This window comes from Rattus norvegicus, chromosome 9 (genome assembly GCF_021556685.1).
Source record: "Rattus norvegicus strain SHRSP/BbbUtx chromosome 9, alternate assembly SHRSP_T2T, whole genome shotgun sequence".
NCBI lineage: Eukaryota > Metazoa > Chordata > Mammalia > Rodentia > Muridae > Rattus > Rattus norvegicus.
In genome coordinates this window covers 109,021,985-109,048,507 of record NC_141542.1, presented here as the reverse complement: position 1 = coordinate 109,048,507, position 26,523 = coordinate 109,021,985, and the positions used below count along the sequence as shown (strand labels likewise).

The window sequence follows — 26,523 nt, the reverse complement described above, 5'->3', positions numbered from 1 at the left end:
CTCCAGCCCCTGACTTTTTTTAATTAAGAAAAAATTACACTTTTTGTGTGTGTGCATGCCAGAGGATCTGTAGAGGTCAGAGGACAACTCTTGGGAGCTGGTTCTCTCTTCTCACCACATGGATCTCGAAGATAAAACTTTGTCAGGATTGGTGGCCAGGGCCTTTACCTTTTAAGCTATCTGGATGGCCTGACTTTTTTATTGGACTGTAGGTACCCCATACATTAAATCACGACCTCTCACACATAGGGTAACTTCTACTTTACTGATTGTTTTTAATGTGACTTTTGTTCAGAGGGGCCCTTTTTTCTTAATGATGGCTCTTTTATCAGGTAGCTAATACGTCTCACTGTTTTTCCTTCCTTGGAGAGAAAGTGAAAATAATTTCTATCCAAGTGTTCTATGCTTCACCAGTTACTTAACCTACACAACAGATCTGCTGCCTGCCTGCTGTAAACATTCCTTGTGTCAATATGTTTGCTTGCTTTCTGAACAAAACATTTCTATTTCAGTGTAGTTTTTAGTGCTAGCATTTATATAGTTTGATTTATTTTCCACATTTCGATATCTCTGGACCGAGCATATGTTCTACAACTAAGGTAGGTCTAGAGGCACAACTATTTGGGAAGGTTTCCTGAGTGTTCATAAAGTAACAGTATCTTACAATACATGGTGTTCAGATTTGATGAAATGCAGTGTGGTAGCTTGTGTGTGCCCTCCTGCACTGTGTTGTGTGTGTTACTGCTGGAAGGCAAAATGTAACCAGAGGTCTACCCATTTGACTATGTGGTCCCCTGTTGGTGGTGCTATCTTGGAAGGTTGTAGAACCTTTAGGACACGGAAGCTAGCTGGCAGTGGGCCACTGACAGGAGACCCCTGGTTGGGTCTTAGCCTCTTGGCTGTACATGTTAGTTCTCACTGTTGCAGTGGGAAGCTACTCATGCTGGCACTATATCCACTGAACCATGGGTCAGACTAAACCCTTCCTTCCTGGTTCCTCAAGGTATTCTATCACAGCGACAATAAAAAATAATAGTGTGTAACCCAATGGAGAAATTGCCTTCACTTTCAATAATCCCCCAACCCTTGGCAATGGTATCAGGGCCTTCATATACTAAGCACACACTTTGCCACTGAGCTGGCTTCTTCTCCTAGGGTTATATATAGGATTGCAACCTTGCTCAGTTTTTACGTGGGAGATGGGGATTTGAACTCAGGTTCCCAGGTTTGCAGAGCGAACTTTCTTACCCACTGGCCTGCCTTTCCCCACAGCTCAAGTCTATCAGACTACCAGCTTTAAGATATCTTTTTATTTATAAAGAAATAAAAATGCTAGAGTCCAGGAATACAGAACCAATGAGATGGCAAACTGCAGCACAAGCCTGACAACCTAGTTCAATTCCTAGAACCCACATGAGGAGGAAGGAGAAAACACTACAAGTCTGTCCTCATGCTGCACCACAGCACATATGTGCCCACACCCACACACAGACATCATGCATCGAGCTAATGCTAATGCTAATGCTAATAATAATAATAATAATAATAATAATAATAATAATAATAATAATGTTTTTCCTTGAAAAGAAATCCAGGGATATATACAACTGATTGATGGGTTTTTTTTTTTCTTTTACTGCTTTGAGTGGTGATTTATGTAAATTCTGGTTCTGCTTACATTACCTCCTCCTGTGTTAGGAATTGAACCCAGGGTCTTCTAAACGCTAGGCAGGTGTTCTATTCTTCAGCTACCCTCCCAGCCCCATTGTTACTTTCTGATAGGGTTTCACTAGGTTGCTGAGGCTGGCCTCGGTTTCACTGTAGCTAAGGCATGCTTTAAACCTTCATCCTCTTCCCTCAGCCTCCAGAGAAGACGAGAAAACAGGATTATAGGCCTGCACCCCAGGCCGTCCTGCCTGCTCCTAGCCATCCCTGGATTCATTCCTGAGACAAAGCATTCCTGGTGAAGTGTCAGTAGTCCTGGATTTCAGACCTTTGCATGCATGCTCTTCTACAAGAGCAGTGGTTTTACTTCTGTCCTGCATTTGTCAAGATTTTCAGGGGCATTTTCTACCGATCATAACTGAGAACTTTCAGCCATTTCTAGATTCTGGAGATTCTTCCTGTTTTAAGGAATAATTTTTTGACATTTTTTCCTAATTCCAGAATTTCAATTCATTTGGAGATATTCCCTCATCCATTCCATCTACCTGGCAGGGCTCTCCTACAACTGAATGCTGCAGGGACATCCTTGAGCGGCTGAGGCTCTGCTGCCTGTCACTCCCTCTACATTACGTCTCGCTCTACGGAAGCCCATGCAGGTGTGGGCTTCCTATGAGTGACTGCAGCAAGGACACCTACATTTCAGTCCTTGTGTGTCTAAGGTGTTTTTCTTTTGCTCTGACATGAATAGTGCTTGGACAATCCCAGGGATATGGCACAATGTTCTCAGGGCTGCATGCTGCTCCGCCCAATGGTCCATGCTAAGAGCTTACTCTTGTTAGGGAGATGGTGCACAGATCCAGATCATACGGTTTATTTTGGTGAGAATTAGAATCAGAAACGGATGTTAAATCCCATGAAAGCATTCTGACATTACAAACTCCTGGGCAGTTGGCTAACTGGTTAGCTTGGACACCTGGTCACATGCTTCACAGCTCAATGCAAGCCATTCCCCCTACTACTAAACAGTCTAGAGCAGTGTTTTCCAGAACCTTCTATGATGGCAGAAATAGATGCCTTCCATGATATGCGGCCTCTGAGCAGATGAAGTGTGAGCACAAATGAAGAGATGAATAAATCCAATGGATTAAATATGAATAGTAATTGCTACATGTGGCAGTTAGTGGCCCCATCTGGGACAGTACAGAATAGAACCCTGGAAGCTCAGGGGTCTTTGGTGACCATAGTTAGTGCTTACTGTATGGAAGGAAGTCTGAGGCGCAGAGGGAGGACAATGCTCTTGCAGCATCAGATTTACACCCTAGGAGTTTGCTCAGAGACATTTCATCTACATACAGCCAGAGGATGAGGGGTGAGTGCAGGAGCCATGTGACTAGTGCCCAGTGGCCGAGAGCTCAGACATGTACGTTTCTGATATCACTTAGGTCCACATAGCTGGGTGATACGGAATGAAGCTCTCCATATCTCAGCTTTTACCAAGCGGGAATAAGGTCACATGGTGCCCAGTGTGCTGTGCTCAGCCTCCCTCATGTGGGAAGGGCACCAGGGATTATAGCTTCCCACACTGGACCATCTTTACTCCAAAAAAGAAAAAGTATAATCTTTTCTTTTCAAAATTGGCAAAGAAAAAATTTTTTTCTTTCCAAAATTGGTTTGAAAGACTATCCAGTGTGCTGTTGTAGGTCATGACTACTTAAACCTTGCAAACCAACTTGAAGGTCTGCCGGGGCGGCCCAGAGTGCCCACCAAGCTAAGGACATAGAAACAGGAGGGGCAAGTGACTGTAACATGTCCTGCATTCTCTCCATGGCTACAATAACTGTCAGCGATTCACCAGGAAGACCGCGTGGCAAGGTTTAATAGTGTTGGCATCTCCAAATGGTGTGAAGTATCACAGGCCGGGTAGTGCCAGTGCCTGATTATTGCCATTGGGTTGTGACTGTTGGTAGAGTGACGACGTCAGGAGCAATAGGTAGATTAAAAAACCGTGGCTGGGAAGTTCTTTTGAGGAGAGGGACCAGGTGAGGCGCAAGAAGGGCTCAGAACCTGACGAACGTGGCGTCGATCTGCCGCACAGAGGGTAGGGCCAGCATGACCTTCCGCCGGTACTGTGGATCCTTCTGCAGGGGGTTACGCTCCAGATACACAGTCTCCAGACTCCTGGCACCCTTCAGCTCATCAAGGTCACTCCAACTCTCCAGGAGGTTGTCATTCATCTGAGGGAAAACATGTGGAAAAAGCCATCAGTGATTGGTTCTAGCCCCTATGTTACAGGATCTCAGACATGAGACAGGAGTCATTAAATCACTACCGTCTTAGCCCAATCTCTCACAGCACTCTCCTTCCATCAGCACTCAGCACTTCCTGCAGCACTTTGAGAAACTATTCCTGCTCTCACAGTAACTGGAGTCAGACTGCTGCAACTAAGTTCATTAGAGAAGAGCTGAAGCAGTGCTGACTGCACATGTCCCAGCCCTCAAGCCGGTCTGAAACTTAAGGCTTCTTTGGCTACTTTCCCTACACACCTGAGCTCACCAACGGTTGCCAAGGCTGAGGCCTCGTTGACTATAACACAGCTAACTTGAGGCTGCTCTACTCTAAGCATGACTCTGAGATCGCCTCTGTGGTGTGTTTCTGAGATGTTTCCACTGTCAGTGTGTAAAGACCACCCATAGCTGAACAACACTGTCAAGAGCAGGTGAGGAACCCTGGACCCTGCAGTGGGCTGAGAACTCAGCTGCAGGATTCAGTTTCATCTTTGCCAGCCCATCTGGAAGGGGTGAGCCTGACAGGAGAGTGCCCTCCCTTCTCAAATGTGCCATCAAGATGAGACTGAGCTGACTGACTTTCATCTGTCCAATGGATACATGTGACTTCAGGTTGGGATCAATTCTTGAGACGAAGCTACCCTGGATGAGAACCTACAGTACCAGATAGAACTGTGTAAACCCATTTTCCAGTCTGACTAAGTGCTGAGGCAGAGACTTGGGAAGGGCTCCTTTAGCAAAACACCCACCTAGGCATGGACCTGTGGTATGCTAGAAAATCTTTAACCAAAGGCTTGTTCTATGGAACAGAGAAAAATCACTACTAATCAGTTGAGTGTGCTACTTTCTGTGATGTAGGTAGCATGGCTGACTTAGCACCAACATGATCCCCCTAACTGTAGCTGTTGAGCGGCGTGCACTTTGATACTCAGGCCTCTTAGGGTGGATGTAGTCTACTGTGCTTAGGGGTCTGAAGATAGAATAGAAGCTAAATGTCAGGGCAAGCTGCTAGGTCAACAGCCCAAACAGAACAGCCAGTCTAGCTTCAAACTCTGGGACTCTGACTGCAGCCTCATTCTGCCCACATAGAGTCAAAAGTCCTGTCTGTAGATACTCCAGGTTGCAGGATCTGCATCAAACAACTGCAGGAAGCAGCAGGGTTATCACGCCTGAGAAAGTAACCTCTCTACTCTGAGAACTTACCACGGCCAGAGCTGGACGGAACATAATCTAAGGTGACACACATGTCTGTATGTGTGGAAAACACGGACAGTGTTTTCACATGTTAAACAGAAGGGAAGCAGAGGACTGCTGCCAGGGTAAAGGTCATGACTGAGAATGCAGTAGAGGGGGCATCTCAAGACCCATGATTACTTTCCATTTAAGAGCTTCTCGGCACTTGCCCTGAGACTCCACTGTCCACAGGGTGTGACAAGGCACATTCTTTGGTTTTGAAGCACCTGGTCAGTATAGGTCCTGGGAGTGACGCTTTTGTACCGATGATTTGTGAGGCCCTATCATGTGTGACGCCCTGAGGAAATTGGGGATTGGGCAGAGTGATGATGTTTGTGGGAAAAGGCAGAGAGAGGATCGACAACAGAGCAGTGAGAGGCACTGAGGGAATCTTGGGGAAATCTGACTTCTATTCCTAAATGTAGGTTTTGTTCCAGGAGGGTCTCTATGTTTTTTCCTCTAGTTTCTATCTATTTATTAACTCATACACAATAAAATATGGAATCTTTCATAAATTTGTGTGTCATCCTCGCACAGGGGCCATGCTAATCTCTGTATTGTTCAAAATTTAGTATATGTACAGACAAATCAAGCACGAGGATCTTATCTGAACAGTACATGCAGAGTTCCAAGTCAGAAGGCCATTCGGACAGTACAGGGAAAGGATGCTGGTGGCTTGGGCCAGGTGGCAGCGGCAAAGGTGGGAAGGACATGGGGTTGGGATGTATTTTGAAGGCAGAGATTTAAATGCATTTAAATGTTAGAGTGGATCTGGTTCATGGAAAGGCGACGTATAGGGGATGCCAAGACTGCTGGTCTGAGGACCTGGAAGGATAGCCACTGTCCAGTGAGGTTGAGACAAGTGGAGGGACTGTGGGGACAACCCATGATCTCACGCTTGGACTTGTCCTATTTGGGTGATGGCTCAGCACAAGAGTAGACAGCTGGATGTAGGAAGACCCTGAGCCAGGAAGAGAAACTTGGCTGCCAGGAGCAGAGTGGTGACATTTAAATCTGTGAGACTGAATAGGGCTGCCAAGGAGAGAGGAAATGAAAACTCAATGCTGGAGCACTCCTGAGGTGCACAGTAGAAGTAGAAGAAGCGAAGGCCACCAAGAAGGATGTAGGGTGATAGGAGAACCAAGGCTGGTGTCTGCTCCACTCTTCAGAGCAGCAGTCTTGAGAGGCCCAGTGGGTGAGGCCAGCATAGGCAATGCAGAGAAGAGAAGCAAATGATCCATTCATTTGCTGGTGGTGTCTGCTGTCAGAGGGGGTGTCAGCAGCAACCAGACTGACATACCAGGCTTTCCTTTCCTGCTCTAGATTTTAGAAAGCATGATGTCTACTTTGCCAGTGTGGCAAGGGGAAGGGATAGGAGTAGACCCCTGGGGTCCTGTGCCATCCCTCCTAGGTCCAGATTATAACTGGACATTCTAAGTAGCATGCAGATATGCAACTGGTTAGTTTTATAACATTCAACACACAAGAAGTTACTAGCTGTACAAAGAAGGGATGACAAGAAACATAAAAATCTAATGAGAAGAGAAATCCAATCTATGAAAAACAACATATAGCCTGGAGTCATGACTCGGGTCTGAACTTGGGTCCTAGCAGGTGGCTCATATCCCCTAAACCTTCAGCTCCAGGAAGCCAATACCATCTTCTGGCCTCCATGAGCACAGGTGCTCATGTGTGCCTAATTCATACTCAGACATAGATACATACACGCAACTAAAAAAAATCTTAACACTATGTTCTCAAGAAGCTGAAAATACAACTATTAACACAAATCCACTGCACAAGCATGATGGCCACCTTCATTGTCAGTGCAACTGGATTTAGAATCACTTAGGAGATAGACCTCTGGGGGTGTCTTGAGGGGATTTCCAAAGGAAGGAATCCCTACCCTGAATGTGGGTAGTATCATCCCTCCAGCTAGAACTTTGGACTGAATAAAAAGGTGAAAAACAATACCATCAGACCCTCTCTTCGTTCTTCCTAGCCTTCCCAGATATGAAGGGTCTAGAGTCTATCCTGTTGTCATGACAGACTGTGCTCCTTTAAACTCTGAGACAAAAAAAAAACAAACAAAACAAAACAAACAAACAAAAAACCAAAAACCAAAAAACAAAAAAACCCAAGCAAACAAATAAACAACCCCCTTCCCCCAAACCCCTCCTCTCTTATGTGGTCTTTGTCAGTTATACTGAGAAGAGGGGTAGCAAGGGCTGGGAGGTGGCTCAGCATTAAGAGTGCTTGCTGCATAAGAATGGCGCCCACACCCTAAGTAACAAGTCAGTTATCCTGGGTGTTACCTAACCCCAACTCCAAAGGAGGAAAAGACCAGGGGATCGCTGGGGCTTGCTAGTTTCCAGTCTAACTGAGTGAGAAAAGGCCAGACTCAGGTTCAGGTAGAAACTCTGCCTCAAATAAATAGGCAAAAGACAACAGAGGAGGGCATAGATACCCTCTTCCTGCTTCTGTGCCACATACGTACTATAAAAACATATAAACACAAATAAATACGTAAGTCCTTTAAAATGTAAGTAGTTAATTAATGAGCTTAACAGCAGACTGGGTACTTCAGAGGGAAAACAAGATCTTGAAGACAGAGCAATAGGAACCATGGGAACTGAGGCTCAGCCAGAGCAGAACCTGAGGACAGGAGCGGGATGAGTAACAGGCGTGCTATGATCTTCTTACCAAAGGACTAGCACATGCATACTTACAGTTTTACAAGAAATTAAGAGTTGGGAAGGACTAGAACAATTTCAGAGGGAAATAAACTTGTTTTTTTCTTTTCTTTTTTTTCTTGTATTTCACAAAAACTATAAATTTACAGATTTAAAAAGCTCAGCTGTACATAGTGGTGCAAGCCTTTAATCCCAGCATTTGAGAGGTGAAGGCAGGTGGATCCCTGTGTCTACACTGGATGTCAGCCTGGTCTACACAGAGAGTTCCAGAGTGGTCAGGGCTACAGAGGAAGATCTTACTCAAAAGAAAAAAAAAATACATATTTATCATACTGTACTCAAAAATGTGAAGGTGGGGATGTTTACAAAGTTCAATGGTTAAAATACTTGCTAATAACTTGAGTCTGATCCCCAGAACACATGCACGGTTCACTGAGCATCCAGGCTTCCAGGCTTGCACTGATGCACATGGTTTGCTCAACGGGACTCACTGAGCCAGAGAAGATTAGAACTTACCCAGAATTCTTGCAGTTCTGTCAGATGGCTGATATTCTCAATCTTTTTTATTCTATTTGATGCAATATCCAACATGGTGAGTTTGTTCTAAAATAAGAAAATATTTCCTTATTATTAGAGTTCCAGAGCAGCATGCAAGCACATGCAACAGTGTGGAGCTGAGCTGAGCTGCAGGCTGCAGGCTGCAGGCTGCAGGCCAGACACCTTCTCTGCCTGGGTTGGCCTTGATGAGTCTCAGGTTGATGCCACCTACCCACTTCCTGAGGTTTCCCCAGCTGGACCTGATTTCAGTGTTTCTGCTCAAAACCTCTTGAGGCTCTCAGTGTCTCTGAAATTTCTGTCAGTCTGAGGGTCTCAAAACCACAGAGGACCCCAGTGAGACCCCTGCTCCTCTTGTAGTCTGGGAAGGGCAGTGATCCTGAGCTTTGAAGGAATGAAGGACTATCGTGGTAGCATGTCTTTATTTAATGAGGAAATACACAGTGCCAGATTACCCTACAGTGGAGCTCCTCTCTTCAGTAGGCTAAGATACACCAGGCACAGAGGAGGTGGGAATAACAGACCTTCCTGTCTGGGACAAAGCTACCTGGGGCAATGCCAGGAAGGCCTAGGTATTGAAGAAAGGCCACGTTGAGAACTGCTGGGACTTAGAAGGAATGATTGCAACAAGGGCAAGTATAACTTTAGCAACAGAGGAATGTTTGTGGATACCTGCAAGACACAGCAGTGTGCGCTCTTTCTCTGTCTGTCTTTTCTTTTCTTTTCTTTTTTCTTTCTTTTTTTTTTTTTTTTTTTTTTGAGACAGGATTTCTCTGGGTAGTCTGACTGTCCTGGAACCAGCTCTGTAGATCAGGCTAGTCTCAAACTCAGAGATCTGCCTGCCTCTGTCTCCTGAGTACTGCCATGTGTTACCACCATCTAGTTTACAACATTGAGTTTTATGATATGCTCTAAAGTGCATGTCAGATGTTGTCTGAAACATATCAGCTCAGCTTGGATAACTGGTTTCAAGTTTATAGTTTTAAGGTTCAACAGAGGAACAATCTCATAGTCAAGATTAACTTTACCATAGCTTACACTGCTTGCCACTATGTGTTAAGAAACTGGGATTTCCCCCGCTAGACTCCATGGAATCTTGCAGTGGCTGGGAGCCTACTTACTATTCCCTCCCTTTCTTACTTCAAGGCCTCCCCAGCACTTAGATTCATGGTCCCTGTCTTCTACTGCATTCCTGGTGTATTTATTCCAAGTCTTTCCAAGTTTTAATGGAAATTAAAACAAGAACAAATTCAAACATAGCCAGTAGCTGTTGATTAAAAAGTGTCACATCTGTGGCTTCCCAGTCCCTTGAAGGTTCCACAGTAACACTCTTCCTGACTCCAATCCTACAAAAGTATCACACAAGCACAGAGGCACACATGCCAACAGCAATGAGTCCATATGTATTAGAATGCCACCTTCGTATGTTACTTGGTCCCTGTGACATGTCTTATGCATGTGCAAGGCCTTGAACTTCTGATTCTTCTGTTTTCACCATGCAAGTGCTATGATTACAGGTGTGTGCTATCACACCTGGCTTCACACACTGCATAAATCTTTAATTTAATTTAAAGGAAGGTTACCAAATTGTCAAAGACAAGTTTTAGCTTTTCTGAAAATTCTTGTATATATGATGTTAAAACCCAAAACACTGGTTTTCCTCCAGAATGATACAACTGACATAACCCAGCCCTGACTGAGGCACAAAGGGCAGGGGAACCTGTGTTGGGGTCTGAGGGATGATGCTTCACTTCCAAGAGCAAGAGCCTGACACCAATCTTGCTGCACTTGGGGACAATTTATCAGAACAAACCAACCAAATAAAAACGTTCCCCCTAAAGAAAACAAAACAATTCCAGTAAAATTGAACAAGAAAAAATATTTTATTTGTCTTGAATCATACTTGGAGGAAAAACAGGTAAGGCCAAAGGCAACTGTAAGTGTGCGGCTCTTCCTGAAGGGAAGCTGCAGGTGGGTGGGAGGAGTGGCACAGGTTGGTGAAAGGCAGTGGGAGGAGGAGGAGGAGGAGGAGGAAGAAGAGAAGGAGGAAGAAGAGGAGGAGGAAGAAGAGGAGGAAAAGAGGAAAAGAGGAAAAGAGGAAAAGAGGAAGAGGAAGAGGAAGAAGCCTTTAGGCTTCTGGATTCCAGGAGGCAGACAGGGGAAGAGACACGTTCTTCCTTCTTAGCAGCAGAGCTGAGCTCATCCTATGGCCTTCACAGGCTGGGAGGAGGCTGAGGCAGGGCAGGAAGCTCAGTGGCCAGGATGAATGGGAAGGACAGAGCTGATGATACCTGTGTTAGCCATCTGTGTGATACAAATCACCCAAAGGCCTAGATAGAGTAGTCAGTGGATGTGCAGTGAGCTGCCCTAGGCGGGTGTCTGTAATACCTGTGTTGAAAACCCACAGGCATATGACAGGTTGGCCCTTTGCTTACATTCTGAAGGCAGTGTGTCCACCTTAGGCCAGGCCTAAAGGGCAATGAACTCCAACACCAGCCCCTCCCTCTCCACCTCCCTTTATTTCCCTCAGACCACTGGCTCTTACATTGTTCTCCAGGCCTTCGATAACCTCAATGCCATTGTGGCTGAGGTATAGTTCACGAAGGTTCACCAAGTTCTGTAGACCTTCGATCTTTGTTAGCCGGTTGCTCTGTAAAAACAGTTAAGAAGTGTCAACCTTGGGGCTGAGCAGATTTGCCACTCAAGCTTGAGAACTCCCAGAACCCACAAAAATGCCAGGTGAGTGTGGCAGCTTGCCTGTAATTCCAACCTTGGAAGGTCAGAGACTGAAGCTCCCCACAGCGAGATGGCCAGCAAAACAAGTCCTATCAGTTAGCTCTGGTTTGACTAAGAGACCCACTCTATGAATAAGGTAGAAGAGTGAACAAGGATAATTCCCTACTTTAATCTGGGGCCTCTGCATGCACACACACATATGCATGACTACACGCATATTCACACCACACACATAAAGATGGTAAAAGAGTAAGAAAAAGAAAGAGCTGTCAGCTACACAGAAGTTTAGAAACACAATGGCTTTAGAAACGAAGTTTCCTATTTATCCTGAAAATCCTAAGAACAGGTAGGTATTTTATTTAAAATGTGCTGAGGGGTAGGGTGGGGTGGAAATAGTCCAGTGGTTACGAACACTGGATGTTCATCCAGAGGACCTGAGTTCCATTCCCAGAATCCATATGGCTGCTCAGTCATCTGCAACTCCAGTCCCAGGGATCCAGTGCCTTTTTCTGGGCCTCTAAGACCATCAGATAGACATGTGATGTAACACATACAGGCAAAACATCCACACACAAATAAAAACAATAGAATAAAAAATTTAAAATGTTCCTGAATGGGAAATAGAGAAGAAGATAACATTTTGGGTATGTTGTATTGGGGTTTTTAAATATGAAAATCTCACTTTTTTTTTTTAGATATATCTGAAGATTTACTTGAAGTGATTAAAAAATGTTTTTGTATCCTATGTGTGTATGTGCCCATGCTCATGCCATGGTGGGCATGCACATGATGTCAGGGGACAGCTGGTAGGTGTCAGTCTGCTCCTCCCACCACATGGTCAGTTCCGGTGGCAGGAGTCTTTACCTGCTCTGCCATCTCACTAGACCACTGAATTAATCTATCAATTTTACAATGTCAAAAATATAGTAAAAACATCTTTTATTCTTTGTGAATGGGTGTTCTGTCTGCATGTACATCTGTGCACCATGTGTTTGCCTGGTGCTGAGGCCAGAAGAGGGTGTTGGAGCTGCCATGTGGGTGCTGAGGCCCAGGTCCTCTGAAAGAGCAGCCAGTGCTCTTAACTGCTGAGCCATATCTTGCAGAAATCCATCTCTCCACTCACTAAATGGGACCTGGGGAACTGAACCCAGGTCATCAAGCCTGGTTAGTGACAAGCACCTTTACTCATTGGGCCACTGTAGGTTGATGTTATTATGTAGGTGAAGGCAGACAAAATAAAATGAGGCCTATCATTGCACGAGAAGGAAGGGGGTGGGAAGGAAGGAGGTTTTAGAAGGGAGGGAGAAGAGAAGAGGGGGGAAGTGAGGAGGAAAGAGCTGGGAGAACAGGGTGGCAGATGGTAAGATTCTTCTTGGTGCATAGATACAGGTTGTTATGATTATTTTTAAGGGAGGGGTGTGCACAGGATTTTGTGCTGTCTAGATGAGCAAATTATGTCTTATCAGTTGGATTAGAGGTTATTGTATGGTGTGTTCTTTCATGTGGTGACTTAAATGAGTTCAAGAGAGTGTATGATAGTGGGACACACCAGGCCGCCATGGAATTGGGATGTGTATGACAGGCGTAGTAACAACCTGTCCTGGGAACTAGATGGGTAGAGAGATTGCTGCTGGGCTCAGAGAGTAGTCATTGACAGTGTGAGATGGGATGGAGCTTAGCGGGTGAGACGCTTTGTTGACTGAGAGAAATGTCTGGCAGATGCCATGTGCCCCTTTGGTGCCTACTAGTGCAAGATAAAAGAAAGCCATTTTTATATTTTTACAATAGGTAGTGCCCAATGTGGGGTGCCACTTGTTGCGGTAAATTCTCCAACCCAAATAAGCCCGTGCAAAGAAAACACAACTCAATTAATATGAATACAAGTTTCGTGCCTAGATCAGGCAGATCTATACCACTACACTACTCTATTCCCCAGCTAAGAGATCCCTTATAAACTTGTGGTTTCTCCAGGCCACGGGCTTCGGCTCCATCTTCTTTCCATTTCCTCTTCCTCTCTTCTCCCCCACCTCCCTCCCTCTCCCCCCCCCCCAACTCTTCAGCTCCACCTTCCCTTCCCCTACCCAAACACCTTTATTTTACAAGTTAAAATGGGGAGAAGGTTTTGATGAAGTCACCTGAACAGTGATTCACTCCTGTCCTAGGCAGTCCCTCTAGGGGAAGCTTAATTAGCATCAAAAACAAACAATACCAGGGCAGCCCACATTCCCTCCTTTGTTCAGTTAAAAGCCTTTTCTCCCTCAGATATAAATTGCCCTGATGCTGTCTGTATTCATATTAACCGAGTTGTGTTTTCTTTGCACGGGCTTATTTGGGTTGGAGAATTTCTGCAACAGGCTCTCTCTCCCAACATTTTTGTTTTATAAACAAATCATTCATTTCTTTTATAATATCTTACAACCCAATTCTAGTTCAAGAACGCTTCTTCCAAAGCAGTCTGCAAGGCATTTGTGCTACTCAGAGTCTAAGAAGTTTCCTCTGCCACGACTGGCTGTGAGTGGGTCCTACCAAACCAGGCACCCCAAGCACACCAGTTATATCTCCCTTCATCCCTTCAATGTTTGATCCTACTAATTTGTCGCCACTGCTCCCCAACAAAAACAAAACCTTAAAAACCAACAACAAACATTTCAGCATGAAGCAGGCACAGACAGTGGTGCTGCCTTTAATCCCATCTCTGAGATCTGTGGGAAGCAGAGACGATCTCTTGTAAGTTGGAGAGCCTGATTTTACTGGATAGCCAGAGCTATATGGTGAGACCCAGTCTAAAAAACAGAAAGAAAGAAAGAAAGAAAGAAAGAAAGAAAGAAAGAAAGAAAGGAAGGAAGGAAGAAAGAAAGGAAGGAAGAAAGAAAGGAAGAAAGAAAGAAAGGAAGGAAGGAAGGAAAACAAAAAACCCCCATGAGTCTCTCCATAGGGTCTGCACTCTGTACTGTATATATAGTCAGGGCTTTTACATTTCTACTCACCAGGCACCTGAGCACTGGGTAAGCTCTCTTCTGAAGATGCCCTGCAGCCCACCGGTTACTCATTATGGAAGGGATGGAATGAGATTCTTTTCCCTCCCTATTTTCTGTGCATAAACCTTTGCCTGCCAGTCTGTCTGCACATCACATGCTTGCCAGGTGCCCTCGGAGACCAGAAGAGCGAGCAGGGTTCCCTGGGATTACAGTTACAGATACTTGTGATTTGCCATGTGAGTGCTGGGATTATCTGAGAGCATCCAGTGCTCTTAACTTCTGAACCACCTCTCCAGCCCAGGGATAAAAAATTGTTTTTAAATTAAGTTTTACTGTGAATGTGTGTTGCCTGTGTTCCATCGCATATATGACTGGTGTCTGTGGAGGACAGAAGAAGGTGTCAGATTCCCTGGGACTGGAGTGAACAGCCATGCGGGTGCTGGGACTCAAACCTGGATCCTCTGGGAGAACAGCTCTTAATCACTGAGCCATCTTCCAGCTCTCAATATAAAATTCTTAAAAGTAAAAATAAATTATGTAAAAAAACAAAAGGGATTTTAGTTTAGAGGGTTTGTGTTTATATAGCCTATGGATTCTATTATTTCTGTCACCTACTGACTGTAAACAGTACACATTGTAAACATACCAAGGGAAGAAAATCAGGTTGGGGATGGTGGGTGGCCCTGTGGGAATGAGAAGCTGGGGCTGGTGAGGTCTGGTACCTGCATACTGAGGACTGTGAGGTTGCTAAGTGCATCCAGGTTCTGAAGCTTTGTAATTTTGTTTTTCCCCAGAAACAAACTCTCCAGGTTGGTTAACGTGTCGATATTTTCAATTGCCTGTCAAACAGATGGAACATCGGGTTAAATGTTTGCTATGGGCTCAAAACCTACACCAAGTAAGGTGCCTAGAACACAAGACAATCTAAGACTTTCTCTGTGATGTCTGGGCTGGGGACTTTTCAATGAACTCTCTAATATACACAAGGACAAGGAGGGGATGATGGAGGATGAAGACTGGCCTCTGGGTTTGCTCCCAGGCTCAAACTTTACTCTTTCCTTCATTTCTTTCTATGACAGGGTTTCACTGTGTAGCCCTGGGGGTCCTAGAGCTTGCTCTGTAGACCAGGCTGGCCTTAAGCTCGGAGATTCACGTGCCTCTGCCTCTGAAGGTATATGCCTACTACCCGGTCAACTTTCATGTTTTCAAAGAGCTCTGGGACTGTTTGAAAACTCAGAGGCGGGGATGGGGATTTAGCTCAGCAGTAGAGCGCTTGCCTAGCAAGCGCAAGGCCCTGGGTTCGGTCCCCAGCTCCAAAAAAAGAAAAAGAAAAAAAAACAAAACAAAACAAAAAAAAAACCTCAGAGGCTGGCTGGTTTCTCTGGCCTGTGTAGCACTTTACACAGCCTTTGGGACTATGGACTTCTCTTCCTTGCTGCAGTCATGTCTCAGCTCTGGCTCTGTGCCCTTGAGGCTCTTGAAGAATCTCAAGGGTAGGCCACAGTGCATGGTATAGTACTTCTGAAAACCAAATGGTGGGAGCCCCAAACATGGGATGGGCAGACACATACCTGTAAATACTGGCCTCAGCCACTAACCAAGAAGGGTGAGGACAGGCATACAACAATGACACCAGGATGTCAAACCCTCATGTCAGCCCATGGGAACTCCACCCTTCTCTGCACGGCAGCTCCTCCTCCAAGGCCAGCACCTATATGACCCTGAGATAGAAGGGACTTTCCCAGTAGTTATTCGTCAACTGATAAAGAACTGGTTTTGCTGTTCTGGGTGTGGTGGCACAAGCTGTTTATCCCAGCAAGAGGCAGAGGAAGATGGATCTCTGAGTTCAAAACCAGCAGCCTGGTCAGAGTGAGTTCCAGGACAGCCAAGGCTATATATAGAAATGTCTCAACAAACAAACAAACAAACAAACAAACAAACAAACAAACAAACAAACTTCTCATTTCCATTCTGACCCATGGTTTCACTTTTAAATGGATCTGACACAGCAAACCAAATCCTGCCAGAGGACACATTTAGAGGATGAAGGGCCAGTCCTATTTTCTAGGGCACCTGAGCAGCAGGATACTTGCTTATCACATGACAGGTCACTGTAAGTGACCACCTTTCTCACTTCTCAGATGCAGATGGGGGCTTGGCTGCCTTACCTTATGGAGCACTGGAACCGGCTTGGCACAGGACTATGATATAAATGAAAGGCCAATGAAAGCTAACTCCCAGACTAGACCAGTTGGGTGAGCACAGTTCTTATTGATAATAGCTTCCAGTTAGCATTTTTTCTTAACAAATATTTCCCTGCTTCCTCTAAACAATATGAACATGAGAAAACTCAGCTAAGCACATACTGTATGTGTACCACTGAAGATTCACAGAGCCCAGAGAACTGTTCCCAAGAGATAGTATGTGTGACCAATACCTACCCGGATCCGGTTAGACCCCAGCTCTAACATTTGCAGTTGCTGTAAGGTGCTTATGTTCTCAATTTTATTGATTTTATTGTTGACCAAGAAGAGTTTTTTCAGCTGTGTCAGTTTGTCAATCCCTTCAATGTTCCTCAGCAAATTAAAAGAAATGTCTAGAACCCTAGAAAGAAGCAAAATATGTCTTGAATGAACACAGTCTGTATAAGAGTTGGAACCCCAGTAAGAGGGGCGTCCAACGGGGTTGGGGATTTAGCTCAGTGGTAGAGCGCTTGCCTAGGAAGCGCAAGGCCCTGGGTTCGGTCCCCAGCTCCGAAAAAAAGAACCAAAAAAAAAAAAAAAAAAAAAAAAAAAAAAAAAAAAAGAGGGGCGTCCGACCCCAGATCTTGAGTCAGTAGGAGATGGGATCTGACCGTGGCACCACCGCTCACTGACTGCCTCCCATTGGAGCTGCCATCTTATGGAATCGTGAGGCTGCCTGGAGCTTGGAGGGCAGTAAAGGCAACTTGCAGGCCACAGACACTGTCTCCTAGGGTCTTACTTAGGAGCAGAAACCAGGTTTCATTTATGCCTGTGTCCACGGAGAACCTAGTACCATGCATTGTACTAGTTCGCCTGAGCAGTGTTAGACTAAAACGGAAACAAACCAAAATCACAAAGCAGCTGGGCGAGGTGGTGCATGTGTGTAAGGCCAGTGCTGGAGAGATGGAGGCCTGAGGTTCAAGATTCAGATCATCATCAGCTACAGAGAATTCAGCTCGGCCTGGGCTTAAAAACAAAACCAAGACCCAGCACCAGCAAAGAAGCGAAGCCCAGATAAGACTACAGCTGGGTAAAGCTGGCTACTTGAGTCAGAAATGCTGCTGACACTGTTGTTTAAAAGGAGTTATGGATTAAAGTTCCTCTTTCCTGACTCTGACATTATTCCTGAATGGAACCTGGGCAGCCTAGTTGAGCCTTCAGTGCTCACGGCATGTACAACGCTGTTGCTCCCTCTTAGGAGCCCTAGCACGGGACAGGACTGGTCTAGAGGCAGCCATTAGGACTACAGCCGGGCAGTGGGTACATTCTGAGGAACCTGGCCACCCAACCCATCCTATCTCCTCTGGATTCCCCTACTCACTCCAATTCCGTCAGTGCCTCTAGATTCTCAATCTTCTTGATCTGATTATCATAGAGATCCAGTTCTCGAAGACTCTGAAGTTCATCCAGGTTCTCAATGCATTTAATTAAGTTTTGACGAAGGCAGAGTGACTGGAGGGTAGGAAGGGAATTGGCATTGGCTCAGGAGAACACAGGGCCACCCTCCAGGGGCTGGTTTATGCTGGCCTTCAGGAGGCAGGGGAGTGAGAGTGGGAAGCTGGAGTTACCCTCCTCTACTTGAGGACAGGTACAGGCCCAAAGGGAAGCCAGGCTGACCCCATGCTGAGCACACCTGTGTGGGGAGACATTGAATAGGGTTGGAGTGTACCCAAGTCCTAGAAGCTGAAGGAACCTTTACTGGGCTCCATTTTGAGAAGCAAACTTAACTGCAGTGAGCTGGGGACAGGAGACTGTGAAAGTGCTCACTGAGGCAGCCTGAGAGCCCAAACATGTTTGAGCCCCAAATACAGGAAGACACCTATCCCATTCAGAACAGACATAAGAGGCCAGTACCACCCACAGGATGGGAACAAGGACTGCATAATACCCAACTTGAGTAATGTTACCAAGTCACCTTGTGTGCAAGGACAGATCGAGCCCTCTCACCTTCACTTTCTTTAGCACCTCAAAGCCTTCAATCTTTCCAATTCTATAGTGATTCAGATCAACATCCTGAAACATAGAAGAATCTTTCTCAGGTCCATCAGAGTTCTTGGAGATCTAGTCAGGAGCAACTTAGGAGTGCCATATGGGGAGGCAAGGGAGAGGATGGGGCACTAAGCAGACCCACTTGGGACTGGCAGGTGACAATGACGAAACATAAGTCGACAGGTAGACACTCTTCAGTTTAGCTGTGATTTAGTGTTTTAGTTTATATAAAACAGACCTAGTGGTCAATCTGAATTCAGTCCCCTAGCAACTGGACACTCTCTCTCTCTCTCTCTCTCTCTCTCTCTCTCTCTCTCTCACACACACACACACACACACACACACACACACACACACACACACACACACACACACACATTCTCTCTCTCTCTCTCTCTCTCTCTCTCTCTCTCTCTCTCTCTCCTGGTATTAAAAATAGTAAAGATACAGGAAACCAACACAATCAAGGGAGGCTTAGGTGATCTAATTACTAATTTATCATCTTTATAAAAGATGGTTAGCTGATGGTTTGATTAGCTGATGGTTTGGGGTTAGTTGATGGTTTGGTCCTCTGTAACCATGCCCCCTATACTGGCTAGTTTTATGTGTCAACTTGACACAGGCTGGAGTTATCACAGAAAAAGGAGTCTCAGTTGAGGAAATGCCTTCATGAGACCCAGCTGTAAGGCATTTTCTCAATTAGTGATCAAGGAGGGAGGACCCAGTCCATTGTGGGAGGTGCCTTCCCTGGGCTGGTGGTCTTGAGTTCTATAAAAAAGCAAGCTGAGCAAGCCAGGGGAAGCAAGCCAGTAAAGCAGCACCCCTCCACGGCCTCTGCATCAGCTCCTGCTTCCTGACCTGCTTGAGTTCCAGTCCTGACTTCCTTTGGTAATGAACAGCAATGTGGAAGTGTGAGCTGAATAAACCCTTTCCTCCCCAACCTGCTTCTTGGTCCTGATGTTGTGCAGGAACAGGAACCTGACTGAGACACCCCCTGAGACTAGGTCAGGCAGGCAGCATTACCTCTGCATCTCGGTCCAGGCTGATGGTTTCCATATCCACTGCCAGCTCATGCTCCTCTACAAAGAAAGAAAAAGAACAACTCTGTTTCTATGAGTCAATGGCCACAGGTTTTAGTAGAGTTGCCCCTCTACCCTAGGACTGAAGAAGTTCGGCTACTTCAAATGCTGGGACACTAGAGATGAGAAGGGTGACAGCAAAGCCTCCAAGTCCATGTGTGTCTCTGAATCTCCCAAGAATCCCAGCTTGATGCTCCTGGTGGGAAGGTGGAGGAGGGTGGCTGCCTGAGTCTTGGTGATCTTAGTTAAGCTTAGTCACTGCTGGGAAACACGTCCCCATCACGGCTGTCGCCTTCATGGAATCCCTGGAGTGTGTGCTGTCAGCAGCCTATCCCCCCATGTATTCTTTCCCGTTTGTTTGTGGCAATAAATCCGGCCACTTGAATCAGATCACGCTGGGTATATTACATGTTCTCGGATATGCCTTTTATTGCTCTGGAAAGGAGCCCAGCATCTACAGATGCTTCTCTGACAGAGAGGGAAACAAAGTGAAGTAGAGCTCAACAGACAGGATCAAAGAGCTTTAGTGAATAATTTAAGCATACTTCTCAACTGGAAGCCTGGTGAACTAATTCCAGCAGAAAAGCCTATTTGGATTTCATGAGACCATCCACCCAAGAGCCAGATATAAACTGCTTCCTGCCGCAGTGAAGAGCCTCATATTCAAGCCCCTCATTTTCATTTCACCAGAACCCGATTAGGATGTTGAGAGAACTACATGCAAATACATGTGCATACATTTCCCAGAACACTTTGAGAATAACAGTGCTTCCCCCACCACTACTGAAGTGTTACCCATTTTTTCCAGTAGTCTTAGAATTTCTTTCCTTAGTTTACACCAATTGGTATCCAAATAAAGCTATCTATTTTGACTGGATGCCTGCCCCTCTTTCCCCTTTTAGACAGAGTCTCATTGTGTAGCTCAGGCTGGTCTTGGACTTTTTTATATCTATTTTATGTGCATGGGTGTTTTGTCTACATATGTACCAGTTCACCACTTGCAAGGCCAGTAGAGGCCAGAAGAGGGTGTTAGCTTTCCCTGGAATTAGAGTTACGAGAGGATTGTTAGCAGACATAGGTGCTAGGAATTGAACCCCCCATCCTCTGGAAGAGCTACCAGTGCTCTTAAACATCAAGTTATCTCTCCAGCCCTAGGCCTTTGAGTTTTTCATCCTCCTGCTTCAGATTCCCAGGTGCTGGGATGACAGATATATGTCCCACCATTGCTAGCTTCATGGCTTCATGGTGTTTTTCTTAAGATTCTTTTTAACCTTGAAACTGTGCAGGAAGAAAACAGGCTATCTATCTATCTATCTATCTATCTATCTATCTATCTATCTATCTATCTATCTATCTATCTATCTATCTATCTATCGGTTCTTTTTTTGGAGCCGGGGACCGAACACAGGGCCTTGCGCTTGCTAGGCAAGCGCTCTACCACTGAGCTAAATCCCCAACCCCTTATTTTTGTTTTTTGAGTCTAAACTTTTCATTCTGTCCCAGAACACGGGAGTACACACTCACTCTCCCTTTGATCTTTTCTCTCTCTCTTCCCCTCTCTTTCCCTCTTTCCTCTATTTCCTTGACCTTCTTACCACTACTATTTTCCCTCATCCCCGTGTTTCCTGTTTCTTTCCTAGAGCAAACAGACACTTGCATCTGCAGTGGAGCCAGCACACGCCCTCGACACATCACACGTCCTTACACATCAGCCCATGGCTCCTCCAAACATTAGCATACTATGTGCTGGTCAGCTTGCTTCTTCGTTGCAGGTCTCAGAGAGGAATATGCACAGGGAACCAGCTTAACAAAGAACTGGCCCCACAAGGCTGAATTAACTTCACTGACTTTCCACGATGTCTTTTTTACAACAATCAACAGTACCCAATTAAAATATGTTGTTTTCTATAGTTTACCCATAATTTATAGGATACCGACCAACCTAGTGTTAAATAAAAGGAACTAGATAAAACCAAGAAGGCATTACAAGAGTCCTCTTATTCTCAAAAGACAGCAGTAGCTCACTGTCTGCAAGCTCAGTTGTTGAAAGAGAGGCATTACAATGAAGGCAAGGAGGCCAGGTCACTGCCATCCAAGTCAGATACTGTAAGACTAAACGTAGTCACAATTGGCAGTGGCACTGAGCCGGAAGATGGGACTGGGGCTATCCTAGGCCCTTAGAATATGTGGTTCACAGCCCCAAGTTTCCTGTTGAAATACCAGGTTAATCCAGAACAAGGTTATCAACGGGAACTTCTGAATGTATCAAAGTTGTGTTTTAGACTGAGTTTGGGGACATAACACAGCTGTTTCAGGTCTTGAATTCAAGCCCTAGCAATAAAAAACAAATAAAATTGGTGTTGGGGGTAGGTGGGTAGGGGGACAGCTTAGTTAGTGAAGTGTTTATGCAAGCACAGGACCCGAGTTTGAGCTGTGGAACCCACAGAAAACACTGAGCAAGGTGGTGCACTTGTAATCCCAGCACCAGAGAGGACGGAGCATGCTGGTTTGCTGCAGTCAGCTCAGCCTAAATAGCAATTTCCAGACCAGTGAGAGCCAAGGCCAACGGTGCCCGAGGAACAACCTCTGACACTGCCTTTTGCCATTTGCATGCACACATACTCATATACATGCCTGCACACACATACACTTCACTGATGTTAACAAGTACACACATACACACAAGGTTAATACAGGGAGGTAATGACTGACATATTTAAACATGTTTTGCTGAAACTTAGGGAAAAAAAATTATGAGCAGTCCCAGTTTCTCTGAGGACTAGAAATTCATGTTCCCAGAGAATTACTACATGTTCTATCATCTGGAGGTAAGCAAGCTGGACTGTAAGCACGCTGGGCTCTAGCCCAATCAGCCTGCCTTGCAGTAGGGCTCTCTTGCTGGCACTGGGCGTTTATTCTCCTCATCTTTCACACATTAGAGTCTTCTTACAATGAGTGTCCCATCACAATAACATTATTAGCCAGGAAACAGAGCCCAGGATCATACTGTTCTATGCTCCAAGTCTTTTAGGGTTGCCTAATATTTCAGTGGCACAGACCTCAGCCCTTCAGTGACTGTCAAATGGTGACAGAGCCCGTTTGCTTTATCCACCCACATCACCTCCAGACATCAGCTCCGAAGTTCCAAACTAACTGTGGTAGGTACTTTTGTGGTAATCTCCTTTTGCCTTAAAATTTGGTTACCATAGTTACCAATCATCTTTGCTGGCACACAGTGCACAATGCTATTTTAAAAAGTAGCTATGTTTCTTCAAATTTATTTTTATAAAGGTAATGCATAATTATGAATACCTGATAAATCCACACAGATCTGGAAAATGTAAGAGGCAGAGTTTCCCCTCAAGCCTGCTGCTAAAAGAGATCCTCAATGCTAATGGCGTTTTCTTTTTAAGCAGGTAAAACTAAACACTCATTTTTAATTAAATACCATATTTTTTGAACTTAACAATTCAGCTCGTACAGTTTTCTGTGTTCATGTCTTCTCTATTCTTTTCCACGAAAACTAATTTTCTACACAAACACTTAAGCATGGGTCACTGCTGAGGAGGTCATAAAACCACCAGAGGAAGCTGTTCATTCCAGATGAAGTGACTTCCTATCCAACATCTGTGCTGTGACAGGGGACGCTCAGACCAGTTCCAGATGGAGTGACTTCCTATCCTAACACCTGTGCTGCGACAGGGGACGCTCAGACCATACAAATGAAGTGACTTCCTATCCAACATCTGTGCTGCGACAGGGGACGCTCAGACCATATAAATGTTGAGGTGGATGTGGTCATGGTGGCACACACCCTTAATCCTAGCACTCAGGGGCAGAGGCAGATAGATTTCTGAGTTGGAGGCCTGACTGGTCCACATAATTATTTCAAGACCAATCAGGGTTAGACAGTGAGACCCTGTCTCAGAGAAGAAATGTTGAAGTTGGATTAGAAATGATTCCTTGTCACTGCGGCAGGATACAGAAGCAGAGTACTACTCGGCCATGCTCTCTTCAAATTGTTATTCTGAGGAAAGGGTTAAAAAGTCACTTTCTGGCTCTGTTCTAGGTGACACATCATCAGTACTGGAACTGTCCCTTCAGCAGAAATGGATCCACTGTACTCATAAATCTAACTCCGTCATTTGCTGAGGCAGCCCTCTGCCAGCATCCCCACTTGCCCAATCTATGGGGACCCTTTGAGGAAAACCACTACTGCCGTGAGGAGACACCGTGTACAAAGAGCAGTATTCTTCAACAGCACCCTTGCCCTGCTGGGTGAGTTCAAAGTAACTAAACCCAGTACCTTCCGGATCTTCTGCGCCCCGTTCTACCCCATCCTTCAGGCTCTGCTGGCTGAGGTCTGCCACGATGCCACCGCCATGCTTCTTCCCTTCCTCATCACCTGATTCTTCAGATTCAACACGCCTGTCAACTGAACCCACACATCAGTGACAATTCACATCTACTTCATGTGACAATTTGAGGAACACAAAAGAGATTAACAACAGTTGTAAGTCAGCAAGCCTTTTTTCTAAAATAGCTGAACTCATTTTATGAACATTTGAATGTCTTCCACATCCAATAATATTTAAGATACAGGGACAGAAACTGGGAGGTCACATGAAGACAATTAATATGTCATTCTTCCCCTCTAAGAGCTTGTCAAGAATTGACAAGTGTTCTGAAATCTGGATCATCTACGATTGGGAACACTATTGACACCAGGTACTGAAGTTCCTTCCAGGCGGCTCTCATATCTGACGTTATGTCCACCACAAGAGGAACCCTTCTGCCACATACCCTCATTGATGTCTCACTATCCATTTGGCCAAGAAAACTGGTTCAATTTTCAGGCCCCACATTACAAAAGAAATCAAGACCAAGGGTTGGGGGTTTAGCTCAGCGGTAGAGCGCAAGGCCCTGGGTTCGGCCCCCAGCTCCGAAAAAAAGAAAAAAAAAAAAAAAAAAGAAATCAAGACCAGCTAAAATCAGACAGTGGGCAGAATGAATGAAAATGAGATGGTCTCAAAAACGCCAGATGCTCCCAGCAAACTGCTGGTGTTAAACCACCACAGGGCAGAGTTAACAATGCAAAGTGTTTTTGGAGTAAATAAACAGATTTCGAGTTATGAACAAAGCAGCAATGAGATGTGGCTTTGGCAAATGATCATCCTTTCTAAACCTTGATATTCATCTCTGTAGAAGAGTTAGTAGAGTACCCTCCCCTTTCAGGACCAAATGAGAAAGGGCACAACAGTAGTAGCTCATGCCTATGGCATGTAGGAGAATTTATGAGTTACCAAGAGGACATCCTGTGATCTGGGGTTAGGGAAATGAGGCTCTGTACCTCCCTCAGGAGGAGCCAGAGGATAGAAGGGAGAGTGGGTGCACCCTGTGCCTGTATCCTCAGGGCAGTAGAAAGCTTCCAGAGCCTGAGATAATGTGCAAGAATGTGACTGTGAGGCTCTGGGTATAACAGGCTAGCAAAAAGGCAATGAACTCTATCAAGAGGAGGAAGGCTTGAGTAAAGGTTAGCAGTGATAGAGAGGGTGGCAAAACATGCTCTGCCTGGTCCGCACAGGCCGTCTTTAAAAACAAAACAAAACAACAACAAGGCCAAACCAAACCAGGCTCTCAAACCAAACCAAACAACACTCCCACCCTCCGAATCTCCAAAAAGACATAGGGCCATAGAAACCTAAGTACCAGCTGGTAATGACATGTGTGGGAGTGGAAGAGAGGAAAAGCTTGGCTTTTGTATTTGCCCTTTACTGAGGAGGGAGGGGAGAGGTGTACTGGAGGAGGGAAGAGGGGGACAGAAGAAGCATTTCCTCACTTAAGAAAGAGTCAAAGGTTAGAAACAAAAGACCTCTAGGATGACTCCCTTCAAGTCTCTCTAAGAACTTCTCTGGGCAGCCTTGCTGGCTCTCCTTACTCCCCATTGCATGACTTTATTTAGGTCATGTTTCCATACGCCTTTGCTTTTGACTGGGTTTCCTTTCTCTGGAATGATACTGGTCTTCCCCATGTGACCCCAGGCTGGGTGACGTCTAGTCATTTTTCAGGGCCCATCTCAGAAAGGGATCACTGCTCTCAAACTCACCGCTCTTCTCTTCCACATCCCTGTCCCTTGCTCTGCAACTCTCTTTCCTAGCACTCTTCCCCGAAAAGTGAGTGATCTTCCAGAAGTGAGCGATCCTCACCGAAGTAGAGGAGTCTTTCAAAGGCTTTTAAGATTCGCCTAATGCTACAGCGGGTGGGGCAAGTACATGTACATATGTACAAGTCTGTGTGAATACATACACTCACATACATGCATGTAACGATCACGTATCTACACAACTGTATACAAAAGCATATACATGTGTTACATGTGTATTTACACATGTATACGATGACATAATCCAACACACTGAAGGAAGAAAGTTGAATATAGTCTTTTCGAGACTATAGAAAAATAAGACAACGCCTTGTAAAATCAATTTCCGGAGCTCTTTTTTACCCGACCCTCTGCCACAACCCATTCGCTTCCAGAGCAGACTCTTTTCCATCCATGCCGCGTGAACAAACTGGACTTTACAGTCCCCACGCCTGAAGCCTCAGTTTCCCTGCCCCCTCGCCTGTCAATCTCGGAGCTTTAAGACCAGGTTCCTATAGCCACGGCTTTCTCGCCAATCCCCCTGGGCGGGCTCGCGCCACGTTGTTCCCCGGGGTATGGTCCTTCTGGCCGCTACCGCTCTCGGGCCGGGGTTCCCGTCTCCGAGCCTCCCCGGCACTGCCCAGCCATGTTGGCAGCTGTCAGAGCTTCGTGGCTGTGGCCGGAGGCCGAATTCCGATCCGACTAGAGGCCGTGCCCGCCCAGCCCCCAGCTCGCCGCTCCCGGGTCGCCCACAGGGGCCGCTCACCCTCCATCATCTCCTGCGACTGTTGCTGCCCCGCGCCGCGCTCCGCCGCCATATTGGCTGCTCTTCCCCTTTCCGGAATCTGTCGCCTCAGGCCATGGGCCAATCAGGATTCCAGGTCCAGTCGGCCAGCCAATGGAACAAAGTATAGAAGCGCGAGCT

The 26,523-nt window shown here is 45.7% G+C and overlaps 1 protein-coding gene and 1 non-coding gene across 3 annotated transcripts; both read right to left on the bottom strand.

The window, feature by feature from the left end:
• Positions 1-1,295: 1,295 nt before the first annotated feature.
• Ppp1r7 (protein phosphatase 1, regulatory subunit 7) lies at positions 1,296-26,478 on the bottom strand. Of its 2 annotated transcripts, NM_001009825.2 has the most exon segments (10): positions 1,296-3,899; positions 8,393-8,479; positions 10,977-11,081; positions 14,868-14,984; positions 16,587-16,749; positions 17,710-17,840; positions 18,336-18,401; positions 19,401-19,456; positions 23,763-23,891; positions 26,365-26,478. In NM_001009825.2, coding segments are annotated over 10 exon segments (1,083 nt in total). In that variant the 5' UTR covers positions 26,417-26,478; the 3' UTR covers positions 1,296-3,722.
• LOC120094986 (U6 spliceosomal RNA) lies at positions 5,676-5,779 on the bottom strand. The gene has a single exon (XR_015630072.1). It is a non-coding gene; the product is annotated as a U6 spliceosomal RNA (small nuclear RNA).
• Positions 26,479-26,523: the final 45 nt, after the last annotated feature.